We start from the raw sequence: 25335 nt of genomic DNA, 5'->3' as shown, positions 1-25335 counted from the left end.
GGAGGAAAAAAAATCAAGAGAAAGCTCAGAGAAAGTAGCAGCCACGAGACAGTCACTGAAGCTTCCAACCCTTTTGAGATCCCAAATGCTGCTTCTACTACTTAAATAAACAAAATCCAGGAATCTGGATCTGAGAGAGCTGGCCACATCCAATCAGGCTGTTTCTTTTTTTTAAAACAAACTCTAGGCCTCCCAAGCTATTTACTCAAGAAGTCTTTAGTAGTCAGTTTGATAACTCTGCTTTACAATCCCTCTTCAAAAACAAAACCAGGACAAAGTAACAGTGATAGCATCATCACAAAATAAAATGTTCCCTCTGCAGGGCAAATCTTGAGCAAGGGGGCATAACCTTAAAATTAGAGCAAGGTTGGTCAGGGATGTTGTCAAGAAGCACACCTTCACAAAATGCAGAAACATAATCTTCGGTTGGAGTTGGGAGTCAGTTGACGATGTCAAAACAAACTGAATTTTCCTTCCTTAAGAGTCACATAATTAAGACGTTGTAAGTGAAGTTGAGATACAGATCGATTGCAAGCGAATTGAATGGTGGACCAGCCTTGAAATGCTGAGCCACTATCTCCTGCTCCTATGATTATGCTCCAAACATGATTATCTGTCACTAGATATTCAAATTGCGATCTCTTGTCTGATTTTGTTACTTTCCTCCCTCTATCCTCTGCAGTCGACCAGCGCTGACCATCCAACCTCACCCATCTGCTGCTACAATTAGCATCCAGCGCACACAGCAGTCCAGGGATACAACAGCTCGAATTACATTACCTTCCCACCCTGCAGTGGCTGCCCAGAAACCACAGCTCCACATTACACAGGTAAAGGATCCAGCACTCCTCCCCTTCCCTCCCATTTGGGTTTGCTGCACTAAGAGTTACCAGGGACAATCCCAACACCCATCCAATACCCCTTGAGACTCTTCCACTTTGATCCAAGTTTTAAGTATTATTTCAGAAATGGCATGTTTCTGTAGCATGGTCAATTATTGCTTTAGAATCAAACTCATGTATAATTTAACTGGAGTGTAAGGGTCAGTTGACTTTCTTGTTCTTGCCCCATTAGGTCACTAACTTTGCACCATGTTCTTGTTTTCAAGTCAGGTGATTGTAAATTAAGTATCTTCAAGTTGGTTCAGAAGTGGAAGATGTTATGCATTTGAGACAAATCTTTTGAGACCCTTGTGCATCTAGTAATGTCTGCACAAAGTACTGGCTGCTTTGCTGAAGCAAATCTCCAATGTCTTTGTAATTGGGGGCATTTGTCAGGCTGTGATGAACAAACAAGTAGGATCATTGGGATTGATGGACAAATCAGCCACCTTCTGTGAATGTGATTTTTGACACATTCTTACACAGGAAACTCTTGTATGTGTTTATTAGCAGGATAGTTTCTGCAGCAACATAGCCATTGATGGTTCTTAAGCTATCATTGCTTTTTCAATGGAATAAAGGTTTTTTTAAACAGATTAGCAACACTGGAAAGCATTGAGTGTGTTCAGAACTGATGTGCTTCAGCAGCACTGGTTGTAGCCAGTGAATAATGCCAACAACAGCATACTATTTTGCCATCATGGCAGAGCTACTTGTGTTCTCAAGCTGACCACTGTCAACTATTCATAATGCAAGGTCTAGTTGAGCTGGCTTGACATTTTTGTTTCGTAGCGTGTTATATTTTGTGCTTATATCAAAATGGCTTTGTTCCTGTTGTTCGTCAGCTATTGGAAATAGAGTTGAAACCAGAGCTTGTAATGTTGTCAGCCTCAAGACCAACAAACCAGTTCTCTTTCAACAGAAAACAATGTTCAGTACCGGGACGCCAGTTGCTGCTGCCACTGTGGCACCCATACTCTCCACAAATTCAATCCCCTCTACTACAAGTCAGGGTGAGTACCTGGTTTCTGAAAAACAATGCTATTGTACATTTGCTCTAGAGATTTCATCTTAGACTGACTGACTGTTGACTGCTCTTTAAATTAAGATTACTCTGATAAGAACAGAGAGAGAGAGAAACATACTTGACCTCAACGAGAGTCACGGTATAGGTCTGTTTAAAAATAAAATCATGTACTGAGACTTCTGGGTACAGTTGCTGCATTTCAATTCAAATTTGGGTTCACATTGTTTAGTCATCACCAGCCTAAAAGCAAAGCATCTCTAGGCACATTTTAAAACATAGCCTCCTCGGGTGAGTTAAGTAAACAATAAAAGTACGGCACGTGCTGATACTTTCAATATAGAAATTTTCTGGAGATAGAATTCCTTTTCTCAATTGTACAGTAACCCTCAATAAGGTTTCCTCCTTATCACAGTATTGAATCCATGCTATCAAAGTCACAAATGACATCTTATGTGACTGCGATAAAGATAAACTATCCTTCTCATCCTCGACGTGTCAGCCTTTGATGCATTATCCTCTTCCAGTGCCTTTCCACTGCCATCCACCTGTGTGAGACTGTACTCCCTTGGCTCTGTCTCCATTCAGCTAATTGTTGACCAAAAATCCTTGCTGTGGTGTCCCTTCCTGGTTCTGCACAATTAACCTCTGTTGTCATCTCAAGGTCTGTCTTTAGCTCCCTTCTGTTTACCAGCTATGTTCTCTAAGTGGCATCATTTGAATCTTAAAGACTGTTTTCGTATTCTATTGCACTACCACTCTACCATAATTATCAGTTTGCTGGTCATGCATTCATTACTGGATGAATAGAATTTCTTCCAGTAAAATATTGGAAAGAATACGTTCATTGTTTTCAGACCCAGTCCAAACTCTCTTCCATTTGCCACCAATTCTGTTCTTCCTGGCATCTGTCTCCACCTTCTCAACCCTGAGATAAGCAATTTTGAATAGTATGTTTGCTTGCTGAACTGGTAGATTTGTTCTCAGGCATTTCATCATCACGCTAGGTAACATCATCAGTGAGTTTTTGGTGAAGAGGTGGTGTTCTGTCCTGCTTTCTATCCGTTAAGGCGGGTGATCTCCTTTCCGGTTCTTTTTCTCAAAGATTGGTAAATGGGGTCCAAATCAATGTGTTTATTGATGGAGTTCTGGTTTGAATGCCAGCCTCTAGGAATTCCTGTGTGTATTTCTGTTTAGCCAGTCCTAGGATGGATGTGTTGTCCCAGTCGAAGTGATGTCCTCCTTCGCCTGTGTGTAAGGATATTAGTGATAGCTGGTCATGTCTTTTGGTGGCTAGTTTTCTGCCTGTCTGTCCAATATAGTGTTTGTTGCAACAGGCAGAAAACTAGCCAACAAAAGACATGACCAGCTATCACTAGTATCCTTACACACAGACGATGAAGGACACCATTTCAACTGGGACAACACATCCATCCCAGGTCAGGCTAAACAGAGACACGCATGGGAATTCCTAGAGGCTGTCCTTTGCAAAGCTGGACATGAGCCATGCCTACCTGCAATTGTGACTGGATGCGGAGTGCCAGAAGTACCCAAACTTCATACCCATGAGGTATTTATATCAATATACAAGACTGCCATTTGGGGTATCATCAGCCTGCACCCTTTTCCAGAAGACCATGGAGAACATTTTACAAGGGCTACCCCAGGCTGCTATTTATCTGGATGACGTTCTAATGATGGGAAAGACCAATAAAGAGCACTTGGAGAATTTGGACATAGTGTTTAAATGTTTTGCCAAGGCGGGTGTATGCCTTAGAAGGGTTACACCGTTGGGGAAGGAAAGGTATCTCCACAGTTCAAGGGACTGACTCCGAGCTGGCTGGCCACAGCCAGTGTACTGTGCACAAGTAAATAAAAGGTGACTTGGTGATGGGATACTGGTCCTTCATGCATTTATTTCAGGAATGTAAACAAGTAGCCATATCATTGGACAGATTGATTTGGCATTTGAGACCTGGCTGAGAGAGAATCTGACAGTGTGGAAGCAGGCCATTTGACTCATCGAGTCCACACCGACTTCTTTGAAGAGCATCCCACCCAGACCTACCGCTGTATTCCTGCATTTTCCATGACTAACCCACCTAGCTTGGGCACTATAGGCAACTTAGCACAGCCAGTCCACCTAACCTGCACATCTTTGGACTGTGTGGAAACTGGAGTGACCAGAGGAAACCCACACAGGCACAGCATGTGCAAGCTCCATGAAGTCACTTATGGGTGGAATTGAACCTGGGTTCCTGGTGCAGTGAAGCAGCATTGCTAACCAGTGAGGCACCGTGCCGCCCTTGAGATTGTGTTGTTTTCCACTATAATGGTAACGCTCACAGTATAGTGGTAATGTCCCTACCTCTGAGCCAAGAGGTTTGGGTTCAAGTCCCACCTCCAGAAGTATGTGATAACAACTCCAACTTGGAAAATAGCTCCAGTGTAATGGTCATTATTTGAATCCAGGCTTGATAGATTTTTGAGTGATGAGTGTTCAATTGGTTCATTTTGGTAAAGAGGAAATTGAGGCCAGTATGGTCCGTCGCCAATGATTAGGGTTGCAATCTTACTATTCTGAAGCTAAACATTAAATTGTTATTCAAGTTGTGTGGCTGTGGTTCTTATTTGTATTCCATGTTTAGTGCAGCAGTTTCAAAGCTTCAGATGGTAAAGCTATATTTAAACTAGTCACTAAAATGCTCTTCCTGCCCTTGTCACAAGTCACAACACATGTATAATGCTTCAGCATACCAGTAGATGGGAAAGACTGGAATCCCAGTAAAGGACTAATTTACGTAGTAATTGACTTACTCGTATCAAAAATGGCCGATGTGTGATATTGTTTCCAGCACTTAATCTATTTTTGCTGCATATCAATGCTGGATATTTTAGTGTTAATCCTTTTTCTAAAGTAGGCTGAGCATGGTTGTGAAAAGGAAGTGCCAACATTCATACTTCTGGTCTTGGTCTTTTGTGCAACACAGTTCAATGGCTAGAATGATGCTTGATTTTTAGCAGAATCTGTTGCTTCAATTGCCTTTGCACTGTGGAAAGTTTTAGGCTTCCTACACTGTAACAGAGAAAGCAAAATTTGTGAGAATTTATCGTGAAACAAATAGAAGAAAATCAAAACCTGAACCATTAGTATGTTTAAAAACAGGCCTTTTAAAAGGTGTTTTGTTTCCAGTTAAACAACAGGACTAGGAAGTTGGATAAAAAACATTTTTTCCCTCATTTTGTTGTGTTTCTATATCTCCAACTTAATTTAATCTATATGTTGTCATCTGAGAGGTTGCCTTCCTTAGGAAAGAGATATCATTGGCTGTCTGTCCACTTTACTGATATTTTCACTGTTCACAATCCCACTTTTACTTTTACAGGTGCAGTTTCCCATGCTCAAGTGACCAGCAGTACAATTGTTAACATGACAATGGCCTCTCACACACCACACGCTCCCGTGGTCACCACTTCTACTATTCCAGTCGGTGAGTCAACATCACTGAACCCCAAACTCCATAGTTGAAAGGAATTTGATTCAACCCAAGCCTGGGCTGGTGTTTGGAGATTGGAAGTGTTTACATGCAAGCTTCAGGTTTCTGTTCTGGCTGATAGCAGCCTCCAGAGACTGGTGGAATAATGTATTGAATGACAATGTCAGACTTAGCATTTGGCGGACTTTATTAGAACGGCCCTTCCTATATAAGTGAACTGGTGACCCGGCAATGCGATAAAAGTATAGATGGATAGGAAAAAAAACTGCTTCACTTCTCAGTTTACAAGGTATACAAACAGAAAAGTTATGACGCAGAAGGATGCCATTTGGCCACTATGTCTGTGCTGACTGAAAACAAAAATGCAATATGTTCCACCTTCCAGCTCTTGGTCTGTACCTCTGTAAATTGTGGCACATCTTTTAAATTCAAGGCTTATTATTATTTTAGACACCACAATTAAATCTCTTGTCAGCCTTTCTTCCAAGGAAGACAATTCCAAACTAGCCAATCTGTCTTCACGGCTGAAATTTTCCATTCCTGGCAACACTCTATAAATTCCTTCCCTAGGGGTATGTGGATCACACCATAGCCGGTGGATTGCAGTGGTTCAAGAAGACAGCTCACTACCACCACCTCAATGGCAACTAGGAACGGGCATAAATGTTGGCCAGTCAGTGATGCCCACATCCCACTAATGAATTAACAAAAATCTCCTTTATTCCTTTCTAGTACAATCACATTGTAATGTGGTGACCTGAATTGTGCACTGTATACTGCAATAGTGCACTGAAATAAAATGATCCATTTTTGAGATGCTTAGAGATGGAATCTTGCTATTTTCTAATCTTGAACCAGGGTTTGATTTTATAGGTAGGGTGTATGTAAATTCACCTGCTCATCCACGACAACTTTGGAAAAGTTACAGTAACCCTGGAAATCTGGCATTGGCAAAAAGGACTCCAATCTTCACCACTGACATATGCTATTTTGTCTTGTGTTGCAGCAAAAGTTGTTCCTCAACCAATAACCCACACGTCCCCACGGATCCAGCCTGACTATACAACAGAAAGAGGAAACCTGATCCCCATCCCTGGTCACAGGGCCTCGCCTAACCCTGTTACCATGGAAACACGAACTGAGAACAGGTAAGCTGTCAGGCAGAGCTATGATCTCCAGTGTTTGATTCGATAGGCTAGAAGCCCAAAGGAAGATTTTTGAAGGCGTCCAGACATAATGTAGTTGATTTATGTCAAGGTTTTCCCCTTGTACCTCTGCCATTCCCATCCTTCTGAGGGTGCTGACTTATTTTTGACGGTAGCTACAGACATGCCTTGTGATACTTGAGTGGCCCTAAACTGTAGCATGAAGGGGGTAATGTCTGTCATGATGTCTCCCTTTTCTCTCTCTCCACGCACCCTCTGTTTCTCCCCTCTTTCCTACTCCATGCTCCAAATTTAGGATTGATTAGGATGCGATTGTCTCTCCAGTGCTTTGCACACGATTTAAGGAACCTGATCAAAGAACATAATCCATTGTTTGTGTTCACAGATTGGCAATTTGACCTCTATTTTCTAATCAACCTGTTCAGACCTGGAAGGACTTGAACCCAGGCCTTTCGGGTCCAAGGGTAGGGACACTACAATTGTGCCATAAGCTGCCCCTGAATGTTTCTTTTAACATCTATTTTTCTAATAAATTTATTCGGTGATATTATTACATCCATCTGGAGCAGATGGACTTGAACCTCAGTCTCTTAGTCCAGAGGTAGGGGATTGTACCTGTTTGACAAGGTGACCAATTCAATTTAAAGCATTTGAACGTACTGAAATCTAAGTAAACCTGTAGAGGTTGGTTCTAAATTTAAATGGTCTAATCCCAGATCAGTTTGTGAAACCTTTTGTAATTGCTACTAATTAAGATCAACTTAGTGTTGTAATTTGTTTTCCTTGCCATCCAGACAAGTATCTATGCAGTTCCAGTATTATCTGCCAGCTTACCCACCATCGGCTGCCATTCCTGGCTACTCAACACTGGCACATACCTTTCCAATAAGCAGTACAGTGTCTACAATACGCCAGTACCCAGGTATGGATGTATTGCATTAATTTATTTGTGTATTTTTACAGTAGCCAGGATGTGAATGAATATGGAACAATGAGCTGTCAGAGGTGTTCAGTCAAGGGAGTGTTGAAAGCTCAAATAATAAATGCTGGAAGTACCCAGCAGGTCAGACAACTGGGGAGAATGAAAGTGTTAATGTTTCAGATTGCTGACTGGCTTTGAAATATTTTTGCTGTGCAATGTAAACTCTTTCTCTTTCCAAATGTGTGCCCTTGATCTGTTAGTTTTAATTGGTTCTGCTGACATGTAAGAAATTGGATGTCCCAGGAGATGTTTTTTTCTGTCTTGCAGGCAGGTTGTGACAATCTAATCACACTCTGTAAATGCTGCAGTTTAAGGAATAACCTAATCTCACTCTGTTTTAAGGAATAACCTATTCACACATTGTTTCTGGAAATAATCTAATCACTTTACATTGATTTTGGGTGGCATGTGACAATGGGGGAGTGTCAGCGGGTTGTATCTTGCATGCATGACTGACTGTGATGTAAAACCCTGTATAAAGGGAGGATGGTTCTCTTGTTCGGGGAGCCTTGCTTGACACACTGTGCAAGCATTGCGAAGAGTGTTAAGTGATCCTCCAGAAGCTTGTACTTGCTGAAATAAATCCTGGCTGTTCACAGACGTTGGTGTATTGCAGTAGCATCAAGCGTGTATGAATCTCAAGAAGGAAACCTTACACCCTGATCTACTTAACATTGCCAGGATTAACTGTCTACATTTCAGACTTCTAGCCTGCTTTTTATATAATTCATTAAAGTTGAGTTTCTTGGCTGAATAAACTTAAATTTCTGAGGGTCTGTCATTCGATTTTAACTCCTATTTTGTCAGCAGCTTCCTGGAAATCTGCTTCTAAATCAGTCTGCTTGAAACCATACAGTATTGAGTTCCCAAAGATACATATATGCACTTAAAAACATGACAGCACCTTACTGGATTTTAAATCTTGCAATGCCTTTCAAAAAGAATCCGGCTTAATTGAAAGCATGCATTTTGGCTGACCTAATTTCCTGCACTAAATTTCACCACAGGTTTAATGACTAATCAACAATTAGTATTCATGTGATTATTTATTGCACAATAATTAGCTTGAACATTTAACACCAAATGTTATGAAGGTATGTGCCTGTGATCTTTGCATTATTCCCATTGACGTGAAATAAAATGTCTCATTTTAAATGTCATGAAACAACCTTGTAATTTTCTCTTTAATTATGATAGAAAGCTGCTTGATGTGTTTCATGCTGTTGTTAAAAATTCCAACAGTGAGTCAGTGTGGATATTAAGTTGAAATTTAGATAAGATTGCTTTGACATTTGATGTTACACTTAGTGACAAGTTGTGCTGTCCTTATCGTTAATGGAAATTCTGTTACTTAATTCAGTGCATCTCCTGGAGAGAGATTTTTAGACTAGGCTGGGCTCCATAATCACAGATGTTCTTGCATCTTCAGTAAACGCATAAAACTTAATTTCTGCAGTTCTAAAAGTATATTTTGTGTGTGTATGTAAATAGCATGTTAAATAGAATTTTCTGTTGATTTTTAAACCATATTTTTTTTTTAACTTCATCAATTATTTTTTAAATGAAGTACCGCTGTTAAATGAACCCAAGCTCCAAAGTGCAGACTGCATCCTGGGAACTGACAACTCTCTAGTACCTTTTACAAGTGGCTGATAATCTTGTCAGGCTGATTATCCCGAGGTTTTATTTTCTCTGACTGGGCAAGCTTGTCTGATCCAGCTGGATATCTGGAGAGTTATTTTCTTGTTTCTCTTTTCACCCAGCTTACAGACCTCTTTCCATTGGGTTCTGAGGTCAGTTGAAGGTATTTGTTCACTCTTGTGATTAATCCTTCACCAGATGCAGTGATATTAAAACTGAGACTACCTGTGTCTTTGACTTGTGCTACACTAGATATTGTTGTTGTTCAGAGGCATCCCAATTTTAGGTGTAATAAAAATAAAAATTGCTGGAAAGCTCAGATCAGTATCTGTTTAGAGGGTAATAGCTAATGTTTTTAGTCTCTTATGACTCCTCTTTAGAACAGTTTGAGATTAGTTAAGGCCAGTGACTGGGCTATTTGTTTTTATGATTTCCACTTAACTACATCAGTTTCAGGTTAGAGGGGAAAGAATAAAAGGGAGCCTGAGGGGCAATATTTTTTTAAGAGGGTGGTATGCAGAAGTGGTTGAGGTGGATACATTAACAACATTTAAAAGGCATTTGGACAAATACATGGAAAGGAAAGATTTAGAAGGATATGGGCTAAGTGCAGGGAAATGGGGTTAGCGATAATGGACATTTTGGTCGGCATGGATCAGTTTGGACCTGTCTCTATGCTGTAGAACTCTATGACTTAATATATGATTTTAAAAGACTAATTTGCAGGGCAATGGAGAAAGGGCTTGGTGTGTGACTGAATTGGAAAGTTGTTTCCAAGAATGGGCAACATGGGCTGAATGGTCTCCTTTGGTCTTGAAAGGTTCTAAAACGTCTTTGTAAACCACGAACCTCCTGAATAAGTTTCTATTTTTAAAGAATGATTTCCAATCTTTGTCTCAGTTTCAGCACAAACACCGAGTTCCGTGTCTGCAGCAGCCATTGCAGCTCAGGCGGGTGTGGGTGTGGCCTCCACTGTCCATCTGAACCCCATGCAGCTGATGACAGTCGACACCACCCATGCACGTCACATTCAGGGGCTTCAGCCTGCGTCAATTGGTGCCCAGGGCCTTCAGCCTACTTCAATCGGTCCCCAAGGGATTCAGCCAGCTCCACTGGGGACACAGGGGATTCAGTCAACATCTATCAGCACTCAAGCTATGCAACCTGCACCACTTGGCCCTCAACAGACCACTGAGAACAAACCACCAGGTAAAGGGAAAGCTTCATTTTGAATAATTAATGGATTTAACATATCGCTGCACAGCGCATAGAAACAGTCGCTAGCAAGCGATACATCCTGAATGTATCTTAAATAAGTGAAGCGATTGTGGCCGAATTTTTGATGTTTTTGCTGTATCTTGATAATTTTAAAATTGGCAGCATGATAGACTTGCATGTCCACATAAGTAAATGATTTGAATTGTTTGAAAAAGCGATTTATAAGGCACCTTTGCCTTATAAACGGAGGCAAAGTATAAAAGCGAGGAAATCATGGTGAACTCTTAAGTTTCTGGTTCGGCCTCAGCACGATCATTGTGTTCAGTTTTGGTAGCACACTTCAGGAAGAATGTGAAGTCCTTGAAGGTGCTGCTGAGAAGATTTATTAGAATGGTACTGGGGATAAGAAACTTCACTTACATAGCGGATTGTTCTCATTGGAGCAGAGAAGTAAGCATGGAAAATTTACTAGAGATGTTGAAAATGGTCAAGGATTTGATGAAAGTAAGCATGGGAAGATCAGTAACCAGAGGGGAAAGATTGAACATAATTGCTAAGACAACTAGTAGGATAGTTTGAATTTTGTTTGTAAACTTATTGAATTGATATTTAGGATTCGCTGTTTGAAAGGGCAGTGAAAGTAGAGATTGGAGTTACTTTCAGAAGAGAATGGAAGTAAAGTTTGTTGCGGTGTGGGGAAAGGGCAGAGGAGTGTGGCTGTTTTTGACTTTGCTCTTAAGACCTATCTTTTTGACCAAATGTTTGGGTAACCGTCCTACTGTTGTTCACGTGTTAAAATGTATCTATTAATGTTCCAAGATGCCTTACAGATAGGAGTTGTTGGCTTTTTCAAGAAGTACACATAATTTGCAAATGGGTGTTTCTATGCTATGCAACTCCAACTCCTGTGAATTATCTATCAGAGGGTTAGATGGGGTGGACAGTGAGAGCATTTTTCCTCTGATGGCGATGGCTCGCATGAGGGGACATAGCTTTAAATTGAGCGGTGATAGATATAGAACAGATGGCAAGAGGTGGTTTTTTGACTTAGAGAGTAGTAGGGGCTTGGAACACACTGCCTGCAACAGCAGTAGACTCGCCAACTTTAAGGGCATTTAAATGGTCATTGGATAGGCATATGATGATAATGTGATAGTGTAGGTTAGATAGGCTTCAGATTGGTTTCACAGGTCGGCGCACCATCAAGAGCCGAAGGGCTTGTGCTGCGCTGCAATGTTCTGAGTTCTAAAGTTTCTGGACCTTACTTGGCCTAGGAATCTAAGCTTAGCCCTAGTCGTCTGGAGGCATATTGTAGCTCATTTGTGTGTTCCTAATACTTTTAATTATAGGGAAGGATTAATAACTTTTGTGTTGTCTAGCAGAACCTATGTTACTGCTCTGATAGCCCAGAGGAGAAAATTGCATTGACACAGTGACTTTAATGTTGTAAAATGTCCCATTTGCCAGGAGAGACTTGTCAGACAAAATTGACATTGACCGTGGAAAGGAGGCATTGGGGCTGGTGACTATTTCCTTGAGCAGAGATATGAGTAATAGGAGATATTGAAGGAGAAAAAGAGACAAAGGTGAAAGGTTAAGGAAGGAAATTGTTGAACTTGCAACCCATACAGCTCAGGTCCTGCACATAAATGGTGATGCCACGATAATCTGGATGGGCAAGCAGCCTGGACTGGAGAGGTTACACAAAACGGGAAATACGAGACCATGAATGGATAGAAAATGAGGATGAGAATTTGGAAATTAAACCCATCTGTGACCTGGGATATGGGTGTTGTGAATGATTCGCAGTGCAACTTGGGAGACGGGCAGTAGAGTTTTGAATGAACACAAATTTTAGGATTCTGTTATGGGAGGCCAGCCAGTCGAACATTTTAAAGAGAGGAATTTGTATTACACAGCTTACATCTTGAATGGTTTGGGATAACTCAAAAATGTTGGTTAGTAAGAGATTTGTTTTCAAATGAAAAGCATGCAATACCTCTATTTCTCTATAGTGTCGTACGGCACAGAAACAGACCCATTATCCTCTTGACTACAGAAGCTTCTTGACCAGCGTATTATATACATTGCTTGGCTGTTGGAACATATAGTCATATGCGCTGACTTGTCTGTATGAGTGAAGTTTGCATTTTTAATGGGGGAGATTAGACAATCCAGTTGGTGGAACATTCTGATTGGTATGGTGCCAGGTAATTTGACATATAAGTTTGGTTGAGGGATATTAGTGGCAAATGAGCTGAGGCCACCTGATGTTACAGAGGTGGAGTTAAGTGTTGGTGATGGCAAGTATCGAATTAGAAGCTCAACACAGACTTTAATAGAACCCCGAGGTTTTGTCACAGTATGGGTTGGCCTGGAACAATGGTTGGAAACAACAGTGAGCGAACAGTGTTTGTGGCAGGGTCAGAAAGCAAAGGAATTCTGCCTAATCCAGAGACTTAATGTTGACCAGTTGTGGTTATGTTAGAAGGTTGTAAGTTTAAGTCCCACTCAAAGCAGGAGTGCAAAGTCAAGAGAACGCTCAGGACACGCATAAGAAAATGCTGGACCATCTGAAGTGCTATCTTTTAAATGCAAAACCAAGGCCTTGTCTACGCGATGTGTGACATAAACAATCTGATTGTATTAATTTAAAGCCGTGGACAGTGGTTTCTCTTTCTCACTCCAGCACCAGTGTCCTGTAAGAAGCATTTAGCTTGCAATAACATGTCTAGAGCTGCTAACCCTGTCATTATCACATTTTTGGATTCTACTTACACCAAAATTGGAGGTGTAGTGGACAGCGAAGAGGGTCACCTCAGATTGCAACAGGATCTTGACCAGATGGGCCAATGGGCTGAGAAGTGGCAGATGGAGTTTAATTCAGGTAAATGCGAAGTGCTGCATTTTGAGAAAGATAATCTTTGCAGGACTTGTACACTTAATGGTAAGGTCCTCAGGAGTGTTGCTGAACAAAGAGACCTTGGAGTGCAGGTTCATAGCTCCTTCAAAGTGGAATCGCAGGTAGATAGGATAGTGAAGAAGGCATTTGGTATGCTTTCTTTTATTGGTCAGAGTATTGAGTACAGGAGTTGGGAGGTCATGTTGTGGCTGTGCAGGACATTGGTTAGGCCACTGTTGGAATATTGCACGCAATTCTGGTCTCCTTCCTGTTGGAAACTTGAAAGGGTTCAGAAAAGGTTTACAAGGATGTTGCCAGGGTTGGAAGATTTGAGCTATAGGGAGAGGCTGAACAGGCTGGGGCTGTTTTCCCTGGAGTGTCGGAGGCTGTGGGGTGACCTTCTAGAGGTCTATAAAATTATGAGGGGCATGGATAAGGTAAATAGACAAAGTCTTTTCCCTGGGGTTGGGGAGTCCAGAACTAGAGGGCATAGGTTTAGGGTGAGAGGGGAAAGATATAAAAGAGATCTAAGGGGCATCTTTTTCAGAGGGTGGTAGGTGTATGGAATGAGCTGCCAGAGGAAGTAGTGGAGGCTGGTAGAATTGCAACATTTAAGAGGCATTTGGATGGGTATATGAATAGGAAGGGTTTGGAGGGATATGGGCCAGGTGCTGGCAGGTGGGACTAGATTGGGTTGGGATATCTGGACGGGTTGGACCAAAGGGTCTGTTTCCATGCTGTACATCTCTATGACTCTGCTGTGTGTTTATTGGCAGCCACATTCCCACTTTACATCAGTGACTCCAGTTGCAAAGAGAGAATTTGTAGTACCTGCTTTTGGGACATTATAGATAGAGACATAGAAATGGAAGTGTTTGGATGATGATGCTGAGAGGGCCACAGGTAATTGAAGAGGGAGTATTTGCACACTCCATTGTGAATTGATCAGATACATCGTGCTCTACTTCCACCAATGGCCAAGGGCCTGCTGCCACAGATCACTTTACAAAATACTGCACGCTGGAGACAGGGAATGGTGCTGTTGTTACACCGTCAGAAAATTAGACAGTAATCACTGTTGTATGGATGGTGTAACAAAAACTTTAGGGTTCAAATGATGAGCACTTCCCCAAAATGTCAAATGTCCCTGAGCTTGGCGTGTGTAGGATTTGCAAGTCTGATATTACTTATCTGTGCCTGTTTCTCAGCAGTGGTGCTAGCAGATGGAGCCACCATAGTAGCGAATCCTATCAGCACTTTCAGTGCAACGCCTGCTGTGACCACAGTGATCCAGACCCACACTCAGAGCAGCAGTACGACTGCACCAGCACAGGGATCGTCTCCGCGACCCAGCATTCTACGCAAGAAGCCTGCCTGTGATGGGTAAGAGTTTTTAAAATGCTGGTTGTACTTTGTCAGCTCGATAGGCGCAGAGATCACAGGGGAATTGTGATTTGAAGTTTTTCTACAGCCTAACTATCAGTTGCTCAGGGACATGTAGTGAATTCTGACTATTATGCATTGAACACCATCTTTCTGTAATGTCAGTACATTTTAGGAGATGAGAGAAAAAATAAATCTGATAAATCATCCAATCCAAGTATAGAAACCTCCTTGAGGATCCAGGGGGTGGGGATTTTATGGTTGCTGGTCTCAATACAGCAACTGAACTGACATTCCCAATGTTGGAAATGCTGTTCAGTCTCAAATAATCCCATCCATATGCTGTCTATACCTCACACATCTGAAAACAGTTCACATGCAGCAGACTTCCAGAGCCACAACCAATAAATAAGCTTCCTCTAGCCAAAACAAACTCAACTAAGTACCATTGTTAGAATTTTATGCAGGTTGGTTGATGTAATTGTTTTGAAAAGATTTTTATCTGACTTGTTAGGCAGATCAGTTGACCTGAAAGTGATGCCTATGAAATTTGGCTTAGTGCACACACACACTTGATCCGGATACGTCAGAGCCAATGATTTTGTTCAGGTTTTTACACACCTGATCTGGTTGCCTGGAGTCTGATGTTCTACTGAGGACCTCTGACCTTTGGTATGTTTATTCAGCTGGACCTGAGTTGAAATGCCACTAAATTGCGACTGTATTTCTAATCACTGCTTTATTATTAGGGCCCCTAGTATACGTTATGTTGCCTAAAATAACTGAGCTGTGATCTTGCTCACCAAGATATTGAAACTTTTTTGTGTTCCTTTTTTTTATTGCAGCTTGGCTGTCCGGAAAAGCCTCATTCCTCCACAGCCAACAGAGACTACAAGCCCTCGACTAGATGGCACGATGCGAACTGCATCGGGATCCCCACGACCAGTTGGGTAAGTACTCTTTGGGTGTGCATTTTTTTTTTTGTTCCTCAAGCTCTTGCATCTTGTACAGAAAATGTTGTAAATAATCAGCAGGCCTGACAGTATCAGTGGAGAGAGAGAAACAGTTATCGTTTTATTTAGGTCATTGACAGCTCAGATTCTGCCAGAGCTGCTGAGTATTTGTAGCATAACTTAAAAATCTATGGTTCTTCGCTGCAATGTTTGTGAGAGACAAGTATCTGAAGAGTCCTATATCATAACAGGTCACCTCATAATAAGTACCCTGAGGATTCTCTGCATAGTCAAAATCCTTTAGCCTAAGAAAATCTCCTGGTTTGGTTACTGCTAGTGTTGTGTTTGTTCTTAGTAGATAATTCCGAGCTGGTCCCAGTCCCTGGATTCAGAAAAAAATCAATCATTGTTTCCAATTGTCAGATGGCAGAGCAGGCTCGAGAGTCTGAATGGCTTACTGCTCTTAATTCTTATGTTCCTATGATTGCTAGGCAGCATGCTCTTCTGAAAGGCATGTACATATGCAGCTCTTCTGATTTGTGATGTAACCATGATTGAATAGTCCATTAGCATTCCTAGTCAAGACTTGGCAACAGGAAAGAAAATAAATCTTATAAAAGACCCAATCCAAGTATCAAAACCTTCTTGATGATCCCGGAGGAGAGATTTTGTTTTTACACTGGTAACAGTCGGCGTATTAGGTTTGTCCAGTTGGTCAAGACTTGGGCGGTTTTGACAGTTACCAATGTCTCCCGAGTTCAGCCAGGAGATCAAAGCTTTCAAAATCAGGTTAGAAACTGGTGAAAGGGAGAGATTGAATAGACAAAACAAAAAATGAAAGAATTGCAGATGCTGAAAATCTGAACTGTTCTGAAAAAGGGTCACTGAACCTGAAATGTTAATTCTGATTTCTCTCCACAGATGCTGCCAGACCTATTGAGATTTTCCAGCAATTTCTGTTTTTGATTAGAGTAGATACTTAATTATAGATTTTCTGCTGGTAACTCCTTGACTTTGAGGCAATGTTTAGGTAAAACCTGGAGCTATGATTGAAGTACTTCAGCACAATGTAGAGAAATGACTCAAGTAATAGACATGCGTTTAACAGTCTGTTTAAGAAGCTGGTTTTATCTTGCTCATTTACCAGATCCTGAGAGGCTACCAAATGTGCAAATTAGGGGCTGGCACGGGCTGCAGGCACCTTGAGCTTGCACCACCATTCAGTAAGGTTATAAGGCTTGACCACTTCTGTGTGTCTTCAATAGGATTTGTTGCCATATTCTAGTGAGAAGATTCACTACATAAAATGAGGTTAATGAATGTGGGGTATAAATTTCAATCCATAGAGTGCTGACCGAATGCAAGCAGAATCTTGCACACCAATGTTTGCCACGCAAGTAAAAGACTAGATCATCAGCATTCCTGATAAATAGAAAATAAATTAGCATTAATTTTACAACCTCAGAGCACCTTTTGAAGCACTTTACAGATAATTTAAGTCCTTGGAATGCCTTGGTAATGTAAGAAGTACAGCAGGAGAAAGTGAGGACCGCAGATGCTGGAGATCAGAGCTGAAAATGTGTTGGTGGAAAAGCGCAGCAGGTCAGGCAGCATCCAAGGAGCAGGAGAATCGATGTTTCGGGCATAAGCCCTTCTGGAAGAGAGCTTCTTCTAAAGGGCTTATGCCCGAAATGTCGATTCTCCTGTTCCTTGGATGCTGCCTGACCTGCGCTTTTCCAGCAACACATTTTCAGCTAAGAAGTACAGCAGCCAATTTGTGCACAGCAAGCTCCCACAACTAGCAATTTGACCAGATGTTCTGGTTCAATCATGTTGATTGAGGAATAAGTATTGGTTAGGACACTGGGCAAAACTCCTCTGGTTGTCTTTGACACTATGGGATGTTTTATGTCCCTCTTTAAGGGCATGTGGGGTCCTGGTTTATCTAAATGACTCCAAAACACTTACTCAGTACTGCCCTGGTGTGTCGGCCTAGACTTATATGCTCAGGTTTTTGTAATGTGGGTTTAAATCCACATTCCTCTGACTCAATGTTTCTCTGACCGTAAGTGCCATTAGTGACCCACTGTATCCTTCCTGGATGAGAGGCAGTTGATGTTCCTTTTGCAATGTTTTAATCTAATTCACTTGTTTTTTCTGCACCTTTCAGTTCCAAATCCAAACCAGAAATCCACGTTTCCATGACTGCGCCAGTGGCTGTCGCCATGGAGGCGGTCAGCAGCCAGAGTATGGAGCAAATGTCTGTGCTGGGACAGCCAAATTCCCAGCAGCCTCAGCCACCAATCCCAACCCTCATTGCAGCAGCAGCCCCTCATGCTCAACCGACTGCGTTGTCAACTGTTACAGCGGCTGTCTCAGCCACGCCTTCAAGCTCAGTCTCCATGGCCACAGTGGTAGCTCCTCCGTCACAGCCGGTCGCCATTTCTGTTCCTGTCTCCATGAGCTCAGCATTACCAGATTCTAAAATCAAACAAGAGAGCGAGCTTGTGGACTCGCTGCAGCCAGTGTCTGGTAAGTAAATTGGTGGAAGGAGTTCTCCTCCTCGTGGATAATGGTTCACATTCAGTCAAATACTTGCTAGAAAAGGCATTTGAACAGTTGACGAGTGCGCTGAATTCTCTTTCTGCCTGACTATTTCATGCATTAATGCTTTTTATCTGGAATATAGGTGGGTGGGGTGAGATACCTTAAAGTAGCTGAAAGGTCAGTATTCTGTGGCCTGCCAGGAAGCATCAAGGGTCAGGAAAGTGTCAAGAAAGACTATGCTCCTTGTGAAAGTCTTGAGTTGTTCACGCTTGCCACTGATTTGTCTTTTCAGACTTGCAGAAGGACTCTTGAACACACAGATGCAATACTCTGCATCTATAGAGGAAGAATTAGTGAATTATTAGACCTTGAGAAAGGAAGTGGTAGAGGAGAAGAGTGTATTGTGGTGCAGTTGAATTCCAATAGTCCATTTCTGCTGGCCTTGCCATTGTGTGAAACTGTTGGATAATGGACCGGTGTATTCCCATGGGAGTGAGCAGCCAGCTCCCCCCATTCAAGCGAAAGGTTTCACACTAGTGAATTTTTTGACATTTTAGAATGGGGTAGCCAGGACCCTTGGAAAGACTGCTTGGATTCTGTATTTTGTTTGCTTTTATTTGGCGTGTGGTAAATGATCATATTGTTGTCTTTTTTTTTGAAGATGTCTGTTCATCTTTCCTTTGTTTCCCTCTCTGTCCCTCACTGTTTCACCACTCTTCCTCCTCTATCTCTAATCCCAGTTACAGTCTCGTCATCACAGCCCATGTCAGTGAGCTCAGCTGCTCTGACTCCAATGGTAAACAACCTTGGTCTTCCTGGTAATGAGCTGCTGCCTGGTGCATCCCCTCGGAAGAAACCCCGCAAACAGCAGCACGTCATCTCCACAGAAGAGAGTGAAATGATGGAAACAAACAGCACAGATGAAGAAAAGAACAGCAGTAGCAAGCCGGTTCTCCTCAAAGCAGAGAAAAGGAAATCACCTCCCAAAGAATATATAGGTAAAACAGTTCTATACCTGAAAGAGGAATGGGAAAGGGCTGGTGTCTGTAGCCATAGGGAAATGGGGGAGGTGTAGATTGGGGCTGGTCTTTGTGACCTGGAGTTGGGGGGTGGTGTTAGTGGGTCTGGTCTCTTTGCCCTGCCCTCGTGTCTGCATTCCTGACGATGAAGTTCGTCCTTGTTAATTTGGTTTGTTTTCACATCCATAAAAATAAACAGGCAAATGGTTTACTTGAAGGGTTATTCAAGTCACTTATTAAAGTTACACAGAGCCGTCAAAAGCTTTTTTTGGTCATAGCGTGTGATCCCATTCACAGCTAAACTATAAAATCTCCTTGGTGGTTTTCCACTCCTATGTGTTTGAGGACAGTTCAGTACTTAGGGTAGTAAATATCAGGGCCTGGTTATCAGCAGTGTGAAAGTTCAGTCAATCAAGGTGATTTGACACCTTATGATTCTTTGGTGGTGCCTTCAGTTCTACTGCAGCTTAATATTTCTCTGTACACCACTGTGTGTCTAATTTCACCTTTGTGTCCACTGTATTGTCATATCAGGTGTGGAGTCTGTGACCCACCTGCTTTGGGAAGTTGGTGATGAAGGTTTTCCAGGTATCGGGTTGCAGTATTGTTATCCACCCTTTTGTAACCCCCTCACTCCAACTTGATATTATGTTGCAGATGAAGAGGGTGTGAGGTACGTTCCTGTTCGCCCTCGACCTCCAGTTACATTGCTTCGTCATTACAGGAACCCTTGGAAGGCAGCATACCATCATTTCCAGAGATACAGTGATGTGAAAGTCAAAGGTCAGTTTTATTTTGCATTTCTGTTGTGTCTGACTGAAGGAACCCGTACGAATAGTGAATGTTTCCAAAAGGAAAGGCATTCTGTTTGGAACAGAGTTCATCAAGCTGTTTAACATCGTTGTGTTCCAGTAACTTATCTTAAAAAAGGTCATTTCCTCAATGTACATGTACACAGCTGTATGTTTAGTCTGTATTTATCAGATAATATACCTGTTAAATAAAACTGTTTGCAATCGAAACTTTCTTTTAATAAAGAATTATTGGACGTTAGCATTGCTGTCTAAACCAGCATTTATTAGTTGTCATGAATTGCCCAGAGGGCAGTTAAGAGTCCGGCACATTGTTGTAGGTCTGGAGTTACATATAGGGCAAATCAAGTAAGAATAGCAGATTTCCTTCCTTGACGGACATTAGTGAATTAAATGGATTTTTATGGCTATTAACAGTAGCTACATGATCATTAGGCCGTTTATTTCCAGATTTTTATTACGTTCATATCCGTCATCTGCCATGCCAGCATTCGGACCCATATCCCAAAAGCATTAGCCCGGGTGTTGTGAATGTCATTACCATTATATCACTGCCTCCTCCAACTATTGGGCCCTACTAAATGCCAGTTAGAACTTCATTATTGTATTGCAATGACCTTCCACTGCACTTAGTACTTATTACTTGACTCCACAGTTGTTTCAGTGTAAAAAGGGCTGGGCACTAAATGCTGGTCTAGCCAGCAAAGCCCACATCCCATAATTGTTATTAATTGGTTTTGATGATTTTATTTTTATAGGATACTTATCAGTTGACATTTGACATTGAATGGTAGTAGCAAAATTTTAATGTCTAGTTGACAGGTTATGAAACATCATGTGATCTGTCATACAGTAACCGTTCCACAAATCTATGTATTCTGCACATGGCAAGAGCCATAAATCTTGGGTAAATATCCAGTTATTCAGGGTTTTAGTGATGCTGATAGCTGTAGGAGAGCTGTCTGCCAGAATAAGTATTATCAAGGTATCTTGAAAATACGTCAGAACCACTAAAATAAACCAACTTGGCTTAATATTTCATAACACATGATACACTTGCAGTGATGCAGCACCCTCAGGATTTCACTGGTCTGTCAGCTTGGATAAGCAATCCTTATTTAAACACTCAGCCTTCTGCTTGTGAGCTAAATGAGCTAAACCCAAGGAGCATGACTGGCTATTACTTTCAAGTAATGTGTGTATCCTTTCAGGCAAAGTAAAATAATGCTGAAATGACCCACTTTCTTTCAAGTTTACTTTGTTTAGATCAGCTAAATTGGGGGGGAGAAAAGACCAGGTCAGAAGTCTGCTTCCGTTTTAGATTTTACAGGATTGAGGGGTGGAGACTGTTAGACATATCACTGTGGCAGAGTTTGGCTTTGAATCTAGCCTTAAATAATCTGGAAGATTTCACTTCCAATAGCGAAAACCAAAATAAGTTCAGGAAATCTGCCTTTCCTTCCAGTTTGACCTTGCTGTCTAATAATCTTGACTGGTGCCTTTTCTCACCTGTCCTCTCTGTTTAATGGCAGAGGAGAAGAAGCCCACATTGCAGGAGATAGCCAATCAGAAAGGAATTGTCTGCAAGGCCCAGGGTTGGAAAGTGCATCTCTGCGCTGCACAACTCATGCAGCTGGTAAGTGAAGCCAGGGAGGGGAGGTGTAGTTTGCGAGAGGGCGGTGGAAATCACGGTAGTGGGTAGTCAATATGATGTCTTTTGTGAGACAGTCACATACAATCAGCAATATCAGCTCTTTTCTTCAAAAGCCTTGGCAGCATTTTGTCACAGAAATACCAGCAGTGGTGTTCACCCACTGACCTATGAAGCAGAAATTGTGAACATGTCCTGCAGGTCACCCTTGCCTACCAGAAAATGCCAAAATGGATATTTTCAAAACTGCCTCAGGTTTGCAGGAAATTGTTTATTTCCAGGTGAGCAATGAAAATGTCCTGTTTCAACTAGGTCCTTTCAAAACAAAAATAAATGAAGTGTTCTGGAACTTGATGGGAGTCTTTGGGCAGTTTATAGATAACTGTCCAACTTGAAAGTAATTTGTGCTAGCTTTACCACTTATGGTTTAATTAACTTGGTATTTATTCAGTTCAGGATTTTTTGTTTGGGTTGGCTTGTGCATTGGAGCAGCCTGAAATCACTGTGACTAGAAGGGATGGTATTTCTGGGTCTTTCATTTCAAGTTGGAAATCTAGCTTGCAGTACTTGTTGTGTATCAGTTCCAAGGGGAGAGTTGCATTTTATAATGGTCCTTCTGGTGTTGATTGGTCACCTAGCAATTGAGGTGTTTAAGGAGATGGATTTGGGTTATGTGGTTACCAGATACTCTCTCATTTGCAGTATATCAGCCTCTTGCATCACGATGTTATAACAAAGGATCCATTGTGTTGTGCCTTAGCTAAATCTAAACTTTCCACTGATGCTTTACAGAATTTTTTTTACATTTAATTAATTGTCAACAGTGATCTTTTGTTACCGATCACCAGCTGTAATGCTGCAAGATACATTGTGCACCATTATTTTTGTGCAGCTCTTGTGATGCTTTGTTCAGGCTGATCCTGCAAGTAATCAGTAACCATAAAAGCTAGTGACTGATAGTTGCAAGTTTGACCACAAACCAACTTTTGGATATGTTTGATAGATGTTTTCTTTCCAAAACTCTATTGTAACTCTCAAAAGGCCATTGGTATTTTTGATTGACAGTTTCAGCCTTTATATATGGGTATTTGCAATTCAGAATAACAGGCACCTTCTTTGATTTCAAATTCTGTCAGTTGTATGAATGTGGCTTCCTCAGTTACTGCTACTGATGTGAAGCTGCTATTAGTATTTAAGTAGTTCCAAAGTGGTGCCACTGCCAAATATATAACATTGCCATGAAAGCTGTTATCTTATGTAGGCAGCATTCATCTGTATAAATAGTCAGCACATACTCTACTTAAAGCATTTTTGGTTGTTTTGCTCCAGTATCTTATATGTATATTGGTAACAGTGAAATTCCTCGTGTCCAAAAACAGCTATTAATTCATCAAACCTGTGTGATAGTCACGTGATAAAAACTTCAGAAGTCAGGCTATGCCATCCTCTAATCTTCTATGACCTTGCACTTGTGCTGTCAGTACTCTCCCATAAATGCTACAGAGTTGGAAACAAGCTCTCACTCCCTTTCCCAGGGCTAGTGTTGCCTAGTCACAGCTTTGAATGACTCTTTTTGACTGTTGAAACTTGGAATTACTCTGGTTTCCATTCGGCTGCCTTGGGCGTACAACCATGTTATGATCAGGGTATTTCCAACAATGATTTCTCTTCCAATTCTATTGCCTCTCGAACTGAACACACACTGACCTCAGCTAAATTACTATCTTACACAGTTGAATGTAGCTACTTTTCTCTTGTACTCTGTACCCCTATTAATAAAGTCTAAGATACTGTATGCATTAATTTCCTCCTCAATTTGACTTGCCTTGTTTGATTTATGCACATGTACATACTCAATCCTTTGGGTTCTGTATCTCCTTTAGAATTGTACTATTTATAATGCCTCCATGTTCCTGATTTTGAAATGTGCCCTGTACACATCCAATGCTAGTTAGTTCTTGCTGTCCTCTCCCAAAAACATTCACTAGTGTCATAGAGATGTACAGCATGGAAACAGACCTTTCGGTCCCACTTGTCCATGCCGACCAGATATCCCAACCCAATCTGGCCCCACCTGACAGTACCTTGCCCATATCTCTCCAAACCCTTCCTATTCATATACACATCCAAATGCCTTTTTAATGTTGCAATTGTACCAGCCTCCACCACTTCCTCTGGCAGTTCATTCCATACACGCACCACTGTCTGTGTGAAAATGTTGCCCCTTACATCTCTTTTATATCTTTCACCCTAAACCTATGCCCTCTAGTTCTGGATCCAGGGAAAAGACCTTGTCTATTTACCTTATCCATTCTCCTCATGATTTTATAAACCTCTATAAGGTCACCTCTCAGCATCTGATGCTCCAGGGAAAACAGCCCCAGCCTGTTCAACCTCTCCCTACAGCTCAAATCTTCCAACCCTGGCAACATGTGGGCGGCACGGTGGCACAGTGGTTAGCACTGCTGCCTCACAGCGCTGGAGACCCGGGTTCAATTCCCGCCTCAGGCGACTGACTGTGTGGAGTTTGCACATTCTCCCCATGTCTGCGTGGGTTTCCTCCGGGTGCTCCGGTTTCCTCCCACAATCCAAAGATGTGCAGGTCAGGTGAATTGGCCATGCTAAATTGCCTGTAGTGTTAGGTAAAAGGGGTAAATGTAGGGGAATGGGTGGGTTGCGCTTCGGCGGGTCGGTGTGGACTTGTTGGGCCGAAGGGACTGTTTCCATACTGAAATGTAATCTAATCTAATCTAACATCCTTGTAAATCTTTTCTGAACCCTTTCAAGTTCCACAACATCTTTTCAATAGGAAGGAGACCAGAATTGCACGCAATATTCCAACAATGGCCTAACCGATGTCCTGTACAGCCACAACATGACCTCCCAACTCCTGTACTCAATACTCTGACCAATAAAGGAAAGCATACCAAATGTCGCCTTCACTATCCTATCGACCTGCGACTCTACTTTCAAGGAACTATGAACCTGCACTCCAAGGTCTCTTTATTCAGCAACACTCCTCAGGACCTCGCCATTAAGTGTACAAGTCCTGCTAAGATTTGTTTTCCCAAAATGCAGCACCTCACATTTATCTGAATTAAACTCCATCTGCCACACCTCAGCCCTTTGGCCCATGTGATCAAGATCCCGTTGTAATCTGAGGTAACCTTCTTCGCTCACCACTACACCTCCAATTTTGGTGTCATCTGCACACTTACTAACTGTACCTCTTAACCTGTCATCCAAATCATTTATATAAATGACAAAAAGTAGTGAACCCAGCACCGATCCTTGTGGCACTCCACTGGTCACAGACCTCCAGTCTGAAAAACAACCCTCCACCACTACCCTCCGTCTTCTACCTTTGAGCCAGTTCTGTATCCAAATGGCTAGTTCTCCCTGTATTCCATGAGATCTAACCTTGCTAACCAGTCTCCCATGGGGAACCTTGTCAAATGCTTTATTGAAGTCCATATAGATCGCATCTACTGATCTGCCCTCATCAATCCTCTTTGTTACTTCTTCAAAAAACTCAATCAAGTTTGTGAGACATGATTTCCCATGCACCAAGCCATGTTGACGATCCCTAATCAGTCCTTGCCTTTCCAAATACATGTACATCCTGTCCCTCAGGATTCCCTCCAACAACTTGCCCACCC

The 25335-nt window shown here is 41.8% G+C and overlaps 1 protein-coding gene across 2 annotated transcripts in view; it reads left to right on the top strand.

Moving 5' to 3' along the window:
* Positions 1-25335, top strand: part of LOC122555711 (histone deacetylase complex subunit SAP130-like) — a 62067-nt gene that overhangs the window by 24813 nt on the left and 11919 nt on the right. Inside the window, exons 8-19 of one of the 2 annotated variants that reach the window (XM_087993863.1) lie at positions 683-830; positions 1804-1894; positions 5292-5396; positions 6409-6550; positions 7363-7490; positions 10092-10400; positions 14523-14694; positions 15540-15644; positions 17818-18179; positions 18935-19192; positions 19871-19996; positions 21558-21661. In XM_087993863.1, coding sequence (XP_087849989.1) covers positions 683-830; positions 1804-1894; positions 5292-5396; positions 6409-6550; positions 7363-7490; positions 10092-10400; positions 14523-14694; positions 15540-15644; positions 17818-18179; positions 18935-19192; positions 19871-19996; positions 21558-21661 — 2050 coding nt within the window. Of the gene's footprint in view, positions 1-682; positions 831-1803; positions 1895-5291; positions 5397-6408; positions 6551-7362; positions 7491-10091; positions 10401-14519; positions 14695-15539; positions 15645-17817; positions 18180-18934; positions 19193-19870; positions 19997-21557; positions 21662-25335 lie in introns of both variants that reach the window. The other variant, XM_043701758.2, reaches the window with a different exon arrangement.

This window comes from Chiloscyllium plagiosum, unplaced genomic scaffold, assembly GCF_037043375.1.
Source record: "Chiloscyllium plagiosum isolate Xiang-an unplaced genomic scaffold, Cpla_swu_hap1 HiC_scaffold_13, whole genome shotgun sequence".
NCBI classification, from domain to species: domain Eukaryota; kingdom Metazoa; phylum Chordata; class Chondrichthyes; order Orectolobiformes; family Hemiscylliidae; genus Chiloscyllium; species Chiloscyllium plagiosum.
Note: the sequence above shows the minus strand (reverse complement) of the source record. Positions and strands in the feature narration are given on the sequence as shown.